The 19,764-nt window shown below is 40.5% G+C and overlaps 1 protein-coding gene across 9 annotated transcripts in view; it reads right to left on the minus strand.

Moving 5' to 3' along the window:
- TOGARAM1 (TOG array regulator of axonemal microtubules 1) overlaps nucleotides 1-19,764 on the minus strand; it is a 106,528-nt gene that overhangs the window by 48,370 nt on the left and 38,394 nt on the right. For 7 of the 9 annotated variants that reach the window (XM_066388129.1, XM_066388128.1, XM_066388126.1 and 4 more), the window contains 2 exons: nucleotides 19,012-19,112; nucleotides 5,112-5,264 (listed from right to left, as the gene is read on the minus strand). In XM_066388129.1, coding sequence (XP_066244226.1) covers nucleotides 5,112-5,264; nucleotides 19,012-19,112 — 254 coding nt within the window. The remainder of the gene's footprint in view (nucleotides 1-5,111; nucleotides 5,265-19,011; nucleotides 19,113-19,764) is intronic. The other 2 variants (XM_066388130.1, XM_066388132.1) reach the window with 1 other exon arrangement.

The raw sequence follows: 19,764 nt of genomic DNA on the forward strand, positions 1-19,764 counted from the left end.
CTTCCTTCCCCTAAGAAAGGTTAGTGAGAAAGATATTTAGTATACAAAAATAATCATAGCATAATAATCAAGTAAAAAAACGGTACCCATGAAGAAAAGCCTCTAATCCCTGGAAACAGATCAAGTCAATCTCACAGCAATCTGTACTTTCCAGGGTAGCTTTTACCTCAGTTTGTGATTATTTAATTATTCTCTCTCCTGCCACACTGAAAGCTCTATGGAGATAGAACATGTATCTAGCTCTGATAATCCCTCTTCTCTAGAGCCCATTAGTACAATGCTTGCACACAGCAAGTGTTCAATAAATCTATGTTAGATGAATATTACAAGGGGAAAAAAAAGAGCAAAATACAATTAATTTAGGGTCTGTGAAAGAAACTCAGTTATCTATGTTAAATTTAATTTAAAAAACCAGTTTTTTTTTTTTAAATTAAGCAGCTATGTGGTCAAGATGGTGGCATAGGTAAATGTGGTACTCAAATTGTGGTACTCAAATATCAAAATTATAAGTAAACTAAAGGGCAACCATCATTCAGAACTAACCTGAAATCAGGCTGAACCCAAGTCCTGCAACTAAGGATATAAAAAAGAAGCCACATCCAGACTGGTAGGAGGGGTGGAAAAATGGAATGGGCTCGTCCCACACCCACATGTGAGGGATAAAAACTGGAAGAGATATTTTGGCTTTGGAGGTCCACCCTGAAGAGCAAAGGGTCCCTGACCCCACACCAGGCCCGCCAGCCCAAGGTTCTAGTGCCAGGAAGAGATCACATAACTGCTGGCTGGGAAAACTAATGGGGATTGTGGCTGAGTGAGAGTGAGAGCAGCTAGAGTCCCAAGTGTTCATCTCAAAGGGCCCATGCTGGTACTTATTTGCTCTGAGCTCCACTGCTAAGGTAGCAGCTTGAAAGGCATCAGGGACATTCCGATGGAAATGTCTGCCATTAGAGAGAAAGCTAGAGCGGCAGCTTTCTCCCTGAAAAAGTGCTGGCATATTCCACTTCTCCTTTTCTGAGGCCACTCCACACAGAATCAGCAGGCAGGTACCGTATCGGAGTCTCCATCAACCTGAGTAACACTATTAGCCCCATGCTGGTGATTTCCTGAGACCCCACCCATCCAACTTGCAGGCTCACTCAAGCCCTGTTTCCAGTGTTTTTTTCATATGAGCAGCCTATCTTGGCTCATGCTTTGGACTTCCCTAAAGTATCTCAAACAAGCAGTCTCTGGCCTCAACATATCCCATACCTCTTGCTAAGTAGCCCCAGGCTCAAAGTTTGGCCTTTCCTGAACACCTCCAAGCCCAGTACAAATAGCAGCCACCTGCAGACTGCTTTGTAGCTCATGCCTGTAGGCCCTGGGCAAGGCATATATGGAGCTTCCCAGACAAGAAACATCTAAAGGAGTTCATCACCACCCAACCACTATTACATGAAATGTGAAAGAGTCTTCTTTAAGAAGAAGAAAAAAGATAAAAAAAATCTGAACAATAAAATGGCAATAAATATGTTATCTATCAACAATTTCATAAATTCAATTGGATTAAATCCTCCAATCAAAAGACATATAAATATTTAGCCTGACCAGGCGGTGGCGCAGTGGATAGAGTGTCGAACTGGGATGCAGAGGACCCAGGCTCGAGACCCCGAAGTTGCCAGCTTGAGCACGGGCTCATCTGGTTTGAGCAAAAGCTCACCAGCTAGGATCCAAGGTCACTGGCTCGAGCAAGGGGTTACTCGGTCTGCTGAAGGCCCACGGTCAAGGCACATATGAGAAAGCAATCAATAAACAACTAAGGTCTTGCAACGAAAAACTGATGATTGATGCTTCCCATCCCTCCCTGTTCCTGTCTGTCCCTGTCTATCCCTTTCTCTGTCCCTGTTAAAAAAAAAAAAAGTGACATATTTATGGAGGATGAATGGATAACAAAACAAGACCCTTACCCATGCTATCTACAAAAACTCAATTCAGATCAAAAGACAGACACAGGCTAAAAGTAAAAAGATGGAAAATAATATTTCATGATAATGAAAATAAACAAACAGACAAAAGCTAGGGTAGCAAAACTTATACCAGACAAAATAAAATTTAAAACAAAGACTATATAACAAGAGACAAAGAAGAACCCTGCAATTCCACTTCTAGGTATTTATCCAAAGAAATCTAAAACACTAAGTGGAAAAGACATATAAATACTGTTCACAAAAATTAGGGGATATTTCAAAATGAGAATAAAGCTATAAAATAACCCCTAATTTTTGTGAGCAATGTACATCCACATGTTTATTGTAGCATTATTTATAATAGCCAAAATATGGAAGCAAGCTAAGTGATCATCAATCAACAGATGAGTGGGAAAAGAAGTGTTGTATCTATACAATGGAAAATGACTCAGCCATAAAAAAAGAAAATAAATCTTGCTATCTTCAACAATATGTGTGGACCTAGAAGGTGTTGTGCTGAGTGAAATAAGTCTGACAGAGGAATACAATGACATATAATTTCACTTATATGTGGAATCTGAAAAACAAAATAAGTGAACAAGCAGAACAGAAACAGACTCATAGATACAGAGAACATGTTGACAGTTACCAGATGGGAGGGGGATTGGGAAAATGGTGGAAAAAGTAAAGAGATTTTGAAATACAATTTGGTAGTTACAGAATAGTCTCAAGGAAGTAAAATAAAGCATAGGGAATATAGTCTAAAATAACTATGTATGGGGGGAATAAAAGCCTGACAAGGTGGCGACAAAGTGGATAGAGCGTCATCCTGGGATGCTGAGGACTCAGGTATGAAACCCCAAAGTCAATGGCTTGAGTGTGGGCTCATCTGGTTTGAGCGTGGCATTAGACATGACCCCATGGTCACTAGCTTGAGCCCAAAGATTGCTGGCTTGAAGTCCAAGGTCACTGGCCTGAGCCCAAGGTTGCTGGCTTGAACAAGGGGTCACTGGCTCAGCTGGAGCCCCCCCACCTCACCACGGCATATATGTGGAGCAATCAATGAACAACTAAGTGGTACAACTATGTGTTGGTGCTTCTCATCTCTCTCCCTTCCTATTTCTCTCTCTCTCAAAAAAAAAAGTTAAGCTAAGGCAAGATTCTTTTTTTTTTAAAGCAAGAGAGACAGAGACAGTAAGGGAGCGATGAGAAGCATCAACTTGTAGTTGTGGCACTTAAGCTGTTCATTGATTACTTCTCATATGTGCATTGACTCAGGGGCTCCAGCTGAACCAGTGACCCGCTGCTCAAGCCAGTAACCTTAGGCTCAAGCCAGGGACCCTGGGGTCATGTCTATGATCCCACGTTCAAGCCAGTGACCCCATGCTCAAGTGGGTAGACCTCAGGGTTTCAAACCTGGGTCCTGAGCGTCTCAGGTTGATGCTCTATTCACTGCCCTACAACCTGAGCCTTGAGTGTGGGCTCATCCGGTTTGAGCGTGGCATTAGACATGAGCCCATGGTCATTAGCTTGAGCCCAAAGATTGGGTCAGGCAATAAGATTAGGGGTCTGAAAAATGAAGCCTCAGAGCAGGAAATTTATTCTGTGGGACACAAGGAACCACTAAAGATTTTGAGTATGCAAGAGAGGATGACTACTTAAAAAGGATAATTCTGGAAGAGTATGCAGATTGCATAAAAAAGGATTAGAATAAGAGGCAAGCTGTCTTATGAGAATATTCCTGTAATTATCCAGGCAGTGTAATCAAGGCCCAAATTAAACTGAGCAAGATGGGTCACTAACTGAACTTGAAGGGTTAGGAGAAAACGACTCTAAAGTTTTAAGTCTCCATAACTTGAAAAATGCTGATGCTACTAACTGATATGGATAACAAAGAAGAGGATAGGTCTGGAAATGAAGGTAAGTTTGGTTTGAACATTTTTATTCTTGTTGACCAGTGAGATCTAGTACATGTTCAGTTTAGAATTAGAAGTTTGAGTGTGAAGTCATTTCCTAGAGTAGAATTAACTGCTGGTCAAAATATATACATATTTTTAAGATTTTGCTGTCCAAAAAGAATACCACTAGTACTGAATGAATACGTTCAGCCACTATTTCAAAAAAATTATAAGAAAAATTTAAAAATTATATGTTAGGATATGAGTGACCTTTAGAAAGTATATTTTGTATTTGATTTTCTTTACATAAGAAATAAAATACGCAGGTAAATATAAAAATACCCTGTCATTCTCCTTTATAAAAATAACAAACAACTGATCTCTTCCACAAAGAACAGATATTCAATTACATAATGGATTAAATTTTAAGAAATTTATCAAAAAATACAAGAAAAGTTTCTAATCAAGTTCTCTTAGTCAATTTGAATTATTTCCACAATAAAATATACATGTCCTGGAATGCCTGGTTGCCCACACACATGTGACTTAAGGTATCAGAAATACAGAAGTTGACCTTGTTATAATGATAGCCGCTATATACAAAAAATGATAGCTCCTAATGCCTACTGGATGTTTCTAATGCTTAAATCCAGGTGACTTTCAGTTATTCTATTTAAGTATTCATACTCTTCAAAACCACTTACTCCTTACCTTAAGGGAAAATTTAAAACTACAGCTGTTATAAGATCTCTGAAAAAATGGACAGAGCAGTCACAGAAAAGCGACTTGCTACTAAGTTAAAAAAACAAAGAATGTAAATTGTTAGGGATAACAAAGAAGTCTTCCCAGGTTCTACCACAGGGAAATGATATTCCCATTTCCACAGCTTTTACTTCATGGTCACAACCTAAGTATCTGAGTCATTTACGCACATGATTTCTTTCACCGTTAGTGGTAAAATGTCTTCTAAAAGGTGTGTGTGTGTGTGTGTGTGTGTGTGTGTGTTCAGGGGGTAGTGTCAGTAGGGATTCCCTGGTTTTAATCTGTTGGGCAGCTGTTTCCTTGCACCGCTCCTCAGGCAAGCCCATAAACCAGTACATGAATCGGTGTGTTCTCCTACTTAGCAAAATTATTTAAGCAACAACATAGTAGAAGAATAAAAAAAATTTTTAAACTGAATAATCTGTTAATGTTTCTTTATTGGCATGCTTAAGAAGGATTCTGACTTAGAGACAATCTTAAAAATTAACTTGTCATTAAATTTACTAACCTTTTGTATGCTTATTATGTCTTGGATGTTCCTTATTTTGTATTTTTAAAACACTAGATGAAATGTCATGTGACCTATCATCTTCAAAATCACCACATCCAAACCCATAGTTCATTCGTTGACCAATTATGCTTACATTGGATGTTATAATCCCTATAAAATAAAATACAAAGAAATATTTACTTGAATGATTAAGATAATATGATAGAGAGATACATATCTCTAAATCTTCTTGCCTTCTAGCCTTTTCAAACTATCAGTAATAGTAGGAATTATAAAAGTATAGTAATTTTAAAACTTTTATCTTATTTTAAATTTTGTAATACTTTTTACTTACTAGCATATAAGAAGATTTATAAGCAGTATTACATTTTTTTTTTTTTGTATTTTTCTGAAGCTAGAAATGGGGAGAGACAGTCAGACAGACTCCCGCATGCGCCCGACCGGGATCCACCCGGCATGCCCACCAGGGGGTGATGCTCTGCCCATCCGGGGCGTCGCTCTGTTGCGACCAGAGCCACTCTAGCGCCTGGGGCAGAGGCCGAGGAGCCACCCCCAGCACCCGGGCCATCTTTGCTCCAGTGGAGCCTCGGCTGCGGGAGGGGAAGAGAGAGACAGAGAGGAAGGAGAGGGGGAGGGGTGGAGAAGCAGATGGGCGCTTCTCCTGTGTGCCCTGGCCGGGAATCGAACCCGGGACTTCTGCACGCCAGGCCGATGCTCTACCACTGAGCCAACCAGCCAGGGCCAAACATTTTATTAAAAAGGCTTTAAAATTACAATGAAATTTCCATGTTGAAAGAGATAATTATACATGTATTTAAAATATGACAAGCATTTAATGCTGAATGACATTTTAAACTTTACAGCAGACGCAAACATTTAAATCTAGAATGTTTGAACTGTGTCTTGAGAGATGCCTCTATTCTTCATTCCTCCCTTTTTTCCCACTCTTGTGCAATGGTCTACACTGGTCTGGCTGGTGAGGCAGTAAACTACACAGTGACTAAGAGCTCAGAATTTGGAATTTTGCTTCCTGACTTTAAATCATTGTACTACCACTCAAATCCCTGACAGAACCTGGGCAACACACTGAACCTTATTTATAAAATGAGAATAACACTAGTATTTCTTCCAGAACTGTTGTGGGGATGAAATGCAGAAAATAGATGTAAAGGGCTTAGCACAGTGCATATTATAAACACCTAAATGTTACAAATATGTCTGTCTGTCTGCAAGGCTGTGGTCCAAGGCCATATTTGCTGGCTATAAGCAGGGTGTCTGGAACCAAAGAAAGCACACAGCTCTTCTTAAAATTAAAGGTGGTTATGCTAGAGACGAAACTGAATTCTATCTAGGCAAGAGATGTGCTATGTGTGCAAAGCAAAGAACAACACAGGGACTCCTGGCAGCAAACCGAACAAAACCAGAGTCACCTGGGAAAGGTAACTCGTGCTTCTGAAAACAGTGGATGGTTCACACCAAATTCCAAAGCAAACTTCCTGTGAAGGCCATTGGACACAGAATCTGTATAATGCTGTACTCTTCAAGGATTCACTTATTAAAAAATAAGTAAATATAATGGATTTGTAAAAAAAAAAAACAATCAAAATCCTAAGGTAGGCCTCTTTTTAACAAATACAGTACCAGAGATTTAATCTTATGTCTGAATGTTTAAACTGACTCTATACTAATAGTCTGCAGCTGTGAAACCACAAAATGTATACTAACTGAAAATCCTAGGCAATATCTATTTGAGCCACCGTCCATTTTTACATATAGCACCTATGTTAACCATTAAGCAGTAACAATAAAATATAATCTTTTTAATATTGTTGAGAGTATTTTTTTTTTAAAAATTTTTTTTTTTTTTTTTAATTTTTCTGAAGCTGGAAACAGGGAGAGACAGTCAGACAGACTCCCGCATGCACCCGACCGGGATCCACCCGGCACGCCCACCAGGGGCGGTGCTCTGCCCCCCAGGGGGCGATGCTCTGCCCATCCTGGGCGTCGCCATACTGCGACCAGAGCCACTCTAGCGCCTGAGGCAGAGGCCACAGAGCCATGCCCAGCGCCCGGGCCATCTTTGCTCCAATGGAGCCTCGGCTGCGGGAGGGGAAGAGAGAGACAGAGAGGAAAGCGCGGCGGAGGGGTGGAGAAGCAAATGGGCGCTTCTCCTATGTGCCCTGGCCGGGAATCGAACCCGGGTCCTCCGCACGCTAGGCCGACGCTCTACCGCTGAGCCAACCGGCCAGGGCTATTTTTTTTTTTTTTTACAGGGAGAGAGAGCGAGAGAGAGAGAGAAAGAGAGAAAGAGAGAGAGGGATAGCCAGGGACTGACAGGAATGGAGAGAGATGAGAAGCATCAATCATCAGTTTTTCATTGTGACACCTTAGTTGTTCATTGATTGCTTTCTCATATGTGCCTTGACCGCGGGCCTTCAGCAGACCAAGTAACCCCTTGCTTGAGCCAGCGACCTTGGGTTCAAGCTGGTGAGCTTTTTGCTCAAGCCAGATGAGCCCGTGCTCAAGCTGGCGACCTTGGGGTCTCGAACCTGGGTCCTTGTCCCAGTCCGACGCTCTATCCACTGCGCCACCGCCTGGTCAGGCGTTGAGAGTATTTAATAAAAACAAAATAATGAGGAGAGGAGATAGATGGTTGCACTGGGATAGAGTGCCTAGTGTAAAGGGCACCAGGCCAGTTCATGGTGAATGATTTTAAAAATAACTGATAATTAATAAGAAATTTCAGGAGTAAAATGGGTATCTTGCTAAATTCTTCTTAGTTTTGATAATTCATAAAGTAAGCCTCATAAAGATAGTGTCTTTGAGTGGAAATGCTTTCTATTAATAGATAAGACTAATCATTAAAACCAGTCTTTAACCTTTAAAAAGCTAAACAAAATCAACAAACCTTTAGCATCACACTCCATGATTTCAAACTATATTACAAAACTAGTAATCAAAACAGAATGGTATTGGCATAAAAACAGACACATAGATTAATGAGACAGGACAGAGCCCAGAAATAAAATCACACGTATATGGCGAGTTACTTTACAACAAAGAAGCCAAGAATATATCACGGCTAAAGGATAGTCTCTACAATAAACAGTGTTGAGGAAACTGGACAGCCACAAACAAAAGAATGAAACTGGACCATTACCTTACAAAATACCCCAAAATTAACTCAAATGGGTTAGATGATAAGCTCCTTGACATCAGTCGTGGGGCTATTTGGAATTGACACCCAAAACAAAGGCAACAAAAGGAAAAAACAAGCAAGTCGGACACATCAAACCAAAAACCTATCAGCAAAGGCAACCATCAACAAAATAAAGAGGTAATCCACAGACTGAGCAAGTATTTGGAAATTATAAATCTAATAAGGGGCTAATATCCAAAATATAGTTTTAAAAGAACTCATGCCTGGCCTGTGGTGGCACAATGGACAGAGCATTACCTGGAATGCTGAGGTCACTGGTTAGAAACCCTGGGCTTGTCCAGTCAAGCACATATGACAAGCAATCGATGAACAACTAAAGTGAAGCAACTATGAGTTGATAATTCTCCCCACTCTCTCTTTCCTCTCTCTCTGTAAAATCAATAAATAAAATCTTTTTTTTTTCTGCCTGTGACAGAGACAGAGTCAGAGAGAGGGACAGATAGTGACAGAAAGACAGGAAGGGAAAGAGATGAGAAGCATCAATTCTTTGTTGCAGCACCTTAGTTGTTCATTGATTGCATTCTCATATGTGCCTTGACTGGAGCAGCTACTGAAGACCCAGTGACCCCTTGCTCGAGCCAGCAACCTTGGGCTCAAGCTGGTGAGCCTTGCTCAAACTAGATGAACCTGTGCTCAAGCTGGCGACCTTGGGGACTTGAACCTGGGTCTTCCGCATCCCAGTCCGATGCTCTATTTACTGCACCACCACCTCCTGGTCAGGCCAAAATCATTATCTTGAAAAGACATCTGTGCCCCCATGTTCACTGCAGCATTATTTATAACCGTCAAGATATGAAAACAACTTAAGTGTCTACTTATGGATGAATGAATAAAGATAATGTGATATACATACACAATGGAATATTATTCAGCCATTAGAAAAGAATGAAATCTTGCCATTTGCAATACTGAGGATGAAGCTTGAGGGTATTATGATAAATGATATAAGGCAGAAAAAAGACAAATAATATATGATCTCCCTTATATGTGGAATAAAAAAGAAAAAGAAGAAGGAAGCTAATAGATACAGAGAACTTGCCGGAGGTGAGGATTGAGAGCTGGCTGAATGAATGAAGGGAGTCAAAGGTACAATTTTCCAGTTATAAAATAAATCATAAAGATGTAATATACAGCATGACAACTATAATTTATAATACTGTACTGCATTTTTGAAAGATGCCAACAGACATCTAAAAAGTTCTTATCACAAGAAAAACATTCTATAACTATGTAGATTTGTTATGGTGATCATTTTGCAATATATATATTTAATATGTTGTGCATTTGAAACTAATATAATGTTTTATACCAATTATACCTCAATTAAAAAATAGGTGATACTAATCTAATTCGATAGGAAAAAAATTTACACAATGTGCTACAATAGTGGTAAAATAGTTACTGGAAATGCTGTTGTAAAGACAGATTAGGTTTATTGTTTTTTTTGTTTTGTTTTGGTTTTGTTTTTTTTACATAGGCAGAGATAGACAGGGACAGACAGACAGGAACGGAGAGAGAGAAATGAGAGGCATCAATCATTAGTTCTTCGTTGCACGTTGCAACTTCTTAGTTGTTCATTGATTACTTTCTCATATGTGCCTTGACTGTGGGCCTTCAGCAGACCGAGTAACCCCTTGCTAGAGCCAGCAACCTTGGGTCCAAGCTGGTGAGCTTTTTGCTCAAGCCAGATGAGCCCGCGCTCAAGCTGGCGACCTCGGGGTCTCGAACCTGGTTCCTTCCGCATCCCAGTCCGACGCTCTATCCACTGCGCCACCACCTGGTCAGGCAGGTTTATTGTTTTTATGTAATTATTTTTTTGTCTTCAAATAGTCTATATTTTGAGCATTTCTATTACATTGAATCATAAATATTTTTATAGTGAATTCAATAATAGTGTTTCTAAAACTTGACCCTAGCAATACCCAAGTTACTTGTTAAAAATATAGGTCTCTAACCCAAAAGATTGATTCATTAGGTATGGGGTGAGATCCTAGACTCTGTATGTTGCATATAGCCCTGGTGATTCCTAGGATTAAGCAAGTCTGAGAGCCATTAAATATTAGACAGCTTTGGGAAACACTGAATACTGCATTTAGAAGTATGTACTGCTATAACAACTATAGCTCTAACAAAACTTAAAAGAATCACAGGGTCATGCAGCTAGGGTGAGAGAAATGCAAACTAGGTTTCCTAAGGCTATTTTTTACATCCAAAGATACTCTTCCAAAAGAGGGCTCTACTTTTATAAACTAGATACAACCTAGCAATAATATCTCATCAAACCTACATAAACATTTACAAAGTTATAAAGAATCTCTTTGTTGAATACGATCTTTGGAAAAGCCAGTATAGCAGGCACGCATGGTTGAGGTGGGCATTCATGATTACGGCAAGAACTTGGTAGGTTAATCAAAGGTAAACAATCTCTGGGGATTAAGAGTTTGAGAGACAATATAAAGATGTCAGTGCAAAATGTAATAGCACAGAAAAATTATCAATTTTGTTTACAGATTGAGAAGCATTCCCAGAGAGGGCAACTGAGCTGTTTTCACAGCTGAATAGGTATAGTGTAAATTCCATAGTATGTGCCACTGCAAAGAGACAGGAAAAGGTACAGGAGGAGGTCTGATTTACCATATTTCCCCACGTATAAGACACACTTTTTAAAAAAAAAATTGGGGTCTAAAAACTGGGTGCGTCTGATACAGTGGTAGTAGATGACTTTACTTGAATTTCCTGGGTTTTTTTTTTTTTGTATTTATCTGAGCTGGAAACGGGGAGAGACAGTCAGACAGACTCCCGCATGCGCCCGACCGGGATCCACCCGGCACGCCCACCAGGGGCGACGCTCTGCCCACCAGGGGCGACGCTCTGCCCACCAAGGGGCGATGCTCTGCCCCTCTGGGGCATCGCTCTGCCACGACTAGAGCCTCTCTAGCGCCTGGAGCAGAGGCCAAGGAGCCATCCCCAGTGCCCGGGCCATCTTTGCTCCAATGGAGCCTCAGCTGCGGGAGGGGAAGAGAGAGACAGAGAGGAAAGGGGGGGGTGGAGAAGTAAATGGGTGCTTCTCCTATGTGCCCTGGCCGGGAATCGAACCTGGGTCCCCCGCACGCCAGGCCGACGCTCTACTGCTGAGCCAACTGGCCAGGGCCTATTTCCTGCTTTTTTATGCTTGTTTTTGCAATCATTGTTGAAAACAGTGAGTGATTCATCGTCAGACACAATGAGGACAAGCTAATGGATGGGAGTTTTGACAGTGATGAGTTGTATGAATTTTTTAATTTTTTTTTTTTTTTTGTATTTCTTCTGAAGCTGGAAACGGGGAGAGACAGTCAGACAGATTCCCGCATGCGCCCGACCGGGATCCACCCGGCACGCCCACCAGGGGTGATGCTCTGCCCACCAGGGGGCGATGCTCTGCCCCTCCGGGGGGGGGGGGGGGGTCGCTCTGCCGCGACCAGAGCCACTCTAGCGCCTGGGGCAGCGGCCAAGGAGCCATCCCCAGCGCCCAGGCCATCCTTGCTCCAATGGAGCCTCGGCTGCGGGAGGGGAAGAGAGAGACAGAGAGGAAGGAGGGGGGGTGGAGAAGCAAATGGGCGCCTCTCCTATGTGCCCTGGCCGGGAATCGAACCCGGGTCCCCTGCATGCCAGGCCAACGCTCTACCGCTGAGTCAACCAGCCAGGGCCAAGTTGTATGAATTTTATGATGAAAAAAACTTGAGTTCAATAACTTTATGTAATACATTTTTTCAAATTTCAGGCCTCAAAATTAAGGTGCTTCTTATACATGGGAGCATCTTATACATAAGGAAATAGGGTAAGCGGAGCAGCAGATATAAAGAAAGTTAAAGATGAGGCTGGAGAGGTACGCAGGGGCCAGAGCATAGAAGAATATCTTGCATAAATTTAAGCTGGGCAATATAATTAGATTTGCACTGTGGGAAATGAATTGTAAGTGAATGATACTAAAGCTGAAGAGAAATCTTAGTAGGCTAAGGAGATAAGAAATGAATAAGAGCGACAGTGGGAATTAAAATGAGTTGAATTTAAGACGTATTTAGTAGCAAGAAATTAACAATCTTAGCAAACAATTAGATACAAACATAGCTTTTTAGAATGGTAATTATGATGTAAAGCAGCCTTAAAGTTATTATGACTTTTATAATGAGATCATGTGAAAATAAGTAATATACCCCAATTCATGAAAATTCATTCACAATTACATACAGCTTATTAATCATAAAAAGAATCATATGCAGTTCCTATCTTAAAGAGATCAAAATCCAAATACATTGCTCACAAAAATTAAAGGATATTTCAAAATGAACATGAAGCGATAAAAAAGCATTATTTTTTATTAAACAAGAACATCAGAAAACAAGTCAAAGTTGTTTGATTATGCAAATGAGATGCAAACTCAATTATTGTGATTGAGTAGCAAGTGACATATTGGTGGGGGTGGGCAGAAGCACATCAAACTGGACAAGAGTGCTACACAATGACTGTTCAGTTGGGTGTATGGTTACCTAAAACTGCCAAAACACACTGACTGCGACGGGGCATGGAGAGAATCAGATTGTCCAGCAGTTTTTGTGGGATCCTCTGCCACTCTTGCTCCAGGGCAACTTCCAACTCAAGAAGTGTGGGAGGCATTGGACAGTTTGCCAGACGTCTTCCTTGTGCATCCCAAGCATGTTCAATGGGATTCAGGTCTGGAGAACATGAAGGCCAGTCCATGCGTTTGATTCCTGCCTCCTGAAGCATGTGGTTGACAAGATGCGCAAGGTGGGGCCTTGCATTATTGTCCATGAAAAGAAAGTTGTTTCCAACTGCTCCAGCATAGGGTATGACTGTAGGGTGCAGGACCTCATCTCGATATCTGACAGCAGTCAGCAATCCATTTCTGATGACGTGGAGGTTGGTACGACCACCAATGCTGATGCCAGCCCACATCATGATTCTACAACCACCACCGAAGTAGTTCCTTTCTCGCAAGAAACGTGGACTCTCCCGTTCCTTGTTCAAGCCAGATCAGGACATGATGATTGTCAGGCTGCAGACTGAACCACGACTCATCAGAGAAGATGACAGTTGTCCACTCATCACGGGTCCAATGACGGTGCTCATCAGCTCACCTTTTACGGGTTCTACGCTGCTCAGCAGATAATGGAATGCATATCGTTGGTCGCCGGGCATGCAGTCCAACATGATGGAGCCGATTTTGTATGGTCTAGGTGCATATCCATCATCTAGTGGCAGCAAGAAACTGTCCCCACAGCTCTGCTGTATTGCTGCACCTGCTCCTTCTTGCCAATAAGACCAAGTAGAGGTCATCTATTGCTGTTGTGGCAGATGGGTGACCATGCCCTCATCTTCTTCGTACTGTGCCGGTCCCTTGAAAGCGATTCCAGTCTGCTAATCACGCTTTGGGATGTTCCAAGTGCTGTTGCCGCCACTGTCATTTGTGTTTGACCAGTTTCAAGACGCCCTATGGCTTTCCAGGCTTCACATTTGGGCAAATTTGTTGGAGGGGCATTGCAAGGGCTGGGAAATTGCAGGATGTGTATTTTCAAGGTCAGGGAATGTGCAGATGCTCCAGTACTTTCAGCCTTCTGTACAGTGCATTTCACTAATGAAATAAAAGTTGGTTTTGTATCTCATTTGCATAACTGAACAACTTTCTTTGACTTGTTGTTTGCTTTTCCTGATGTTCTTGTTTAATAAAAAAAATCCCCTTAAATCAGGAACAAGACAGGATTGTCCACTCTCTCCACCCTTATTTAATGTGGTACTAGAGGTTCTAGCCAGAGCAATCAGACAAGACAAAGAAATAAAAGGCATCTATATCAGAAAAGAAGAAGTAAAGGTATCACTTTTTGCAGATGATATGATTCTATACATCGAAACCCCCAAAGAATCCACAGAAAGACTACTAGAAACAATAAGCCAATACAGTAAGGTCGCAGGATACAAAATTAACATACAGAAGTCAATAGCCTTTCTATATGCCAACAGTGAAATATTTGAGAACGAACTCAAAAGAATAATCCCCTTCACGATTGCAACAAAAAAAATAAAATACCTAGGAATAAACATAACAAAGAATGTAAAGGACTTATATAATGAAACTATAAACCATTGTTAAGGGAAATCGAAAAAGATATAATGAGATGGAAGAATATTCCTTGTTCTTGGTTAGGAAGAATAAATATAATCAAGATGGCCATATTACCCAAAGCAATATACAAATTTAATGCAATTCCCATCAAAATTCCAATGACATTTTTTAAAGAAATGGAGCAAAAAATCATCAGATTTATATGGAACTATAAAAAACCCCGAATAGCCAAAGCAATCCTAAAGAAAAAGAATGAAGCTGGGGGCATTACAATACCTGACTTCAAACTCTATTATAGGGCCATGACAATCAAAACAGCATGGTATTGGCAGAAAAATAGACACTCAGACCAATGGAACAGAATAGAAAGTCCAGAAATAAAACCACATATATATAGTCAAATAATTTTTGATAAAGGGGCCAACAACACACAATGGAGAAAAGAAAGCCTCTTCAATAAATGGTGCTGGGAAAACTGGAAAGCCACATGCAAAAGAATGAAACTGGACTACAGTCTCTCCCCCTGTACAAAAATTAACTCAAAATGGATCAAAGATCTAAACATAAGACCTGAAACAATTAAGTACATAGAAGAAGACATAGGTACTCAACTCAGGGACCTGGGTTTTAAAGAGCATTTTATGAATTTGACTCCAATGGCAAGAGAAGTGAAGGCAAAAATTAATGAATGGGACTACATCAGACTAAGAAGTTTTTGCTCAGCAAGAGAAACTGATAACAAAATAAACAGAAAGCCAACTAAATGGGAAATGACTTTTTCAAACGACAGCTCAGATAAGGGCCTAATATCCAAAATATACAAAGAACTCATAAAACTCAACAACAAACAAACAAACAATCCAATAAAAAAATGGGAAGAGGATATGAATAGACACTTCTCCCAGGAAGAAATACAAATGGCCAACAGATATATGAAAAGATGCTCATCTTCTTTAGCTATTAGAGAAATGCAAATCAAAACGGCAATGAGATACCACCTCACACCTGTTCGATTAGCTGTTATTAGCAAGTCAGGTAACAGCAAATGTTGGAGAGGCTGTGGAGAAAAAGGAACCCTCATACACTGTTGGTGGGAATGTAAAGTAGTACAACCATTATGGAAGAAAGTATGGTGGTTCCTCAAAAAACTGAAAATAGAACTACCTTATGACCCAGCAATCCCTCTACTGGGTATATTTCCCCAAAACTCAGAAACATTGATACGTAAAGACACATGCAGCCCCATGTTTATTGCAGCATTGTTCACAGTGGCCAGGACATGGAAACAACCAAAAAGCCCATCAATAGATGACTGGATAAAGAAGATGTGGCACATATACACTATGGAACACTACTCAGCCATAAGAAATGATGACATCGGAACATTTACAGCAAAATGGTGGGATCTTGATAACATGATACGAAGCGAAATAAGTAAATCAGAAAAAAACAGGAACTGTATTATTCCATACGTAGGTGGGACATAATAGTGAAACTAAGAGACATTTATAAGAGTGTGGTGGTTACGGGGGGGGGAGGGGGGAATGGGAGAGGGATAGGGGGTGGGGAGGGGCACAAAGAAAACAGGATAGAAGGTGACAGAGGACAATCTGACTTTGGGTGGTGGGTATGCAACATAATTGAACGACAAGATAACCTGGAATTGTTATCTTTGAATATATGTATCCTGATTTATTGATGTCACCCCATTAAAAAAATAAAATTATATATATAATAAAAAAAAAAAAAAAAAAAAAAAAATACATGGTGCTGGGAAAACTAGAAAGCCACATGCAAAAGAATGAAACTGGACTACAGTTTGTCCCCCTGTACTAAAATTAACTCAAAATGGATCAAAGATCTAAACATAAGACCTGAAACAATAAAGTACATAGAAGAAGACATAGGTACTAAACTCATGGACCTAGGTTTTAAAGAGTATTTTATGAATTTGACTCCAAAGGCAAGAGAAGTGAAGGCAAAAATTAATGAATGGGACTACATCAGACTAAGAAGTTTTTGCTCAGCAAGAGAAACTGATAACAAAATAAACAGACAGCCAACTAAATGGGAAATGATATTTTCAAACAACAGCTCAGATAAGGGCCTAATATCCAAAATATACAAAGAACTCATAAAACTCAACAACAAACAAACAAACAATCCAATAAAAAATGGGAAGAGGACATGAACAGACAATTCTCCCAGGAAGAAATACAAATGGCCAAGATATATGAAAAGATGCTCATCTTCTTTAGTTATTAGAGAAATGCAAATCAAAACTGCAATGAGATACCACCTCACACCTGTTAGATTAGCTATTATTAACAATTCAGGTAATAGCCAGTGTTGGAGAGGCTGTGGAGAAAAGGAACCCTCATCCACTGTTGGTGGGAACGTAAAGTAGTACAACCATTATGGAAGAAAGTATGGTGGTTCCTCAAAAAACTGAAAATAGAACTACCTTATGACCCAGCAATCCCTCTACTGCAGGGGTCTCAAACTCAACTCAGCATGTGGGCCGCAGAGCAAGATCACAGCCGTTAGGCGGGCCGCACTAGGTCTACAAAAGGCAACTGTTACGCAACACTTTTCTCACTGCAGTTGAAAACAAAAAAAAAATCAGTACAACAAGCACAATCGTACATGCAGTTTACTCAGTGTCACAAAACGACCAGAAACTGTAGTTCACATCACAACTGATGTTAAGTAAGCTAATATCTAGCTAGGATGCTAGAGAAATGAAAAATACAAGTAGGCCCCTAGGCTTACTTAATTTTATCCAAAATATTTTGAACTTCGTGGATTAGTCTGCGGGCCGCACAAAATTGTTCGACGGGCCACATGCGGCCCGTGGGCCACGAGTTTGAGACCCCTGCTCTACTGGGTATATACCCCCAAAACTCAGAAACAATGATACGTAAAGATACATGCAGCCCCATGTTCACTGCAGCATTGTTCACAGTGGCCAGGACATGGAAACAACCAAAAAGCCCGTCAATAGATGACTGGATAAAGAAGATATGGCACATATACACTATGGAATACTACTCAGCCATAAGAAATGATGACATCGGATCATTTACAGTAAAATGGTGGGATCTTGACAACATTATACGAAGTGAAATAAGTAAATCAGAAAAAAACAGGAACTGCATTATTCCATACGTAGGTGGGACATAAAAGTGAGACTAAGAGACATTGATAAGAGTGTGGCGGTTACGGGGGGAGGGGGGAGAGGGAGAGGGAAAGGGGGAGGGGCACAAAGAAAACTAGATAGAAGGTGACAGAGGTCAATCTGACTTTGGGTGATGGGTATGCAACATAATTGAACAACAAGATAACCTGGATATGTTATCTTTGAATATATGTATCCTGATTTATTGATGTCGCCCCATTAAAAAAATAAAATTAAAAAAAAAAAAGAATTACAAAAAAAATCAAACACTTCTTTTTTATCGTTTCATATTTATTTTGAAATATCTCCTAATTTTTGTTAGTATATTTTCTAATTGATTACTAATAAATTTTTGTGAAAAGTGATTATAAATTAAAGAATTCCACGTTAGTTCACAAAAATTTTGACACAAGATACATGCAAACACAACTACTGATAATTTCTTTTTAAAGAAATTATCTTTTGTGATGCCCAGTGATTCCCAAACTAAAGTGCATATTAGAATTACCTGCAGAGCTTTCAAAACTCTGATGGCCAGGTCTACTTCCATGTCAATTAAGTCTAAATATCTGGGTGCAGGAGCTATGGGCTTAAAGGGAGACCAGCTATTTAGATAAATATTTCCTCTTCTAAAAATAATGCAATATTTATTCTTGCCAAAATGTCCCTTTAAGGTGTTTAAAAGATGATTAATCTTAATTGGTAATTATAAAATTCTAACTCTAAAATGTATCCATTGTCATTTTTGACAACATTTAAAAACCATACTTTCCAGCCCTGGCCAGCCCTTTCCAACTTGGTTGGTTAAAGCACTGTCCTGAAGCACAGAGGTTACCGGGTTTAATCCCTAGTTAGAGCACATACAGGACAGATTGATGTTCCTTCTCTCTCTTATTCTTTCTAAAATCAATTTTTAAAAAATCCATTTGTGGCAATCTGGGTTATATATTCCCCCAGCAAGGTATCTTATTTTTGTGTGTGTGACAGAGACAGAGAGAGGAACAGACAGATAGGAAAGGAGAGATGAGAAGCATCAATTCTTTGTTGTAGCTCTTTAGTTGTTCACTGATTGCTTTCTCATAGGTGCTTTGACCTGGGGGCACAGCAAGCGACGCCTTGCTCAAGCCAGCAACCTTGGGCTTCAAGCCAGTGATCTTTTGGCTCAAGCCAGCGACCCCTCGTTCAAGGTAGTGAACCCATGCTCAAGCTGGATGAGCCTGTGCTCAAGCTGGTGACCTTGGGTTTTCGAACCTGGGTCCTCTGTGTACCAGTCCAATGCTGTATCCACTGTGCTATCGCCTGGCCAGGTCCCTCAGCAAGGTTTAGAAAATAAATTAATTAATACTCCCCATAAATCACATTTATAAAAGTCATACAATACCTGTATTGGGGCTTTGTTCAGCCATCTGAGAGATTTTATTCTTCGCAGAACAAAGTCTTGTTAGACAAGGTTTTGATCCAAATGTTGGAGATGTGTCTGACCTACAATGAAACAAAGTAACTTCATTAAACATTCTCTCTTTTTTTTTTTGTATTTTCCAAAGTGAGAAGCAGATTGGGGGGGGGGGGGCAGACAGACTCCTGCAATGTGCTTGACCAGGATCCACCTAGCCTGCCCACCAGGGGGCGATGCTCGGCCCCTCTGCAGGGTTGTTCCCCTGCAATCACAGCCATTCTACTTTCTGAGGTGGAGGCCATGGAGCCATCCTCAGCGCCCGGGGCCAACTTTGCTCCAATGGAGCCTTGGCTGTGGGAGGGGAAGAGATAGAGAGAAAGGAGAGGGGGAACGGTGGAGAAGCAAGTGGGCGCTTCTCCTATGTGCCTTGGCTGGGAATCGAACCCAGGACTTCCACATGCCAGGCTGAGGCTCTACCACTGAGCCAACTGGCCAGGGCCAATAAAAAACACTCTTAAATCAAATAGTCTTTATACTTTTTTATTAAGTCACTAAACAGGCAGCAATAGTATGAAAAACTATAGCTAAGAAAATTTGGTAAATATTCCTAGTTTACCTTTTGAACTTCCAACCTTTTTAACATATGGCTAATTCTTAATTATTCATGGTAAGAGTGCCAACGGAATTTAAAACTCTCCAAACTGTGCCATGTAAGTTTACAAAAAACTCTCCAAACTG

Source organism: Saccopteryx leptura, chromosome 6 (assembly GCF_036850995.1).
Source record: "Saccopteryx leptura isolate mSacLep1 chromosome 6, mSacLep1_pri_phased_curated, whole genome shotgun sequence".
In the NCBI taxonomy this organism is placed as follows: Eukaryota; Metazoa; Chordata; class Mammalia; order Chiroptera; family Emballonuridae; genus Saccopteryx; species Saccopteryx leptura.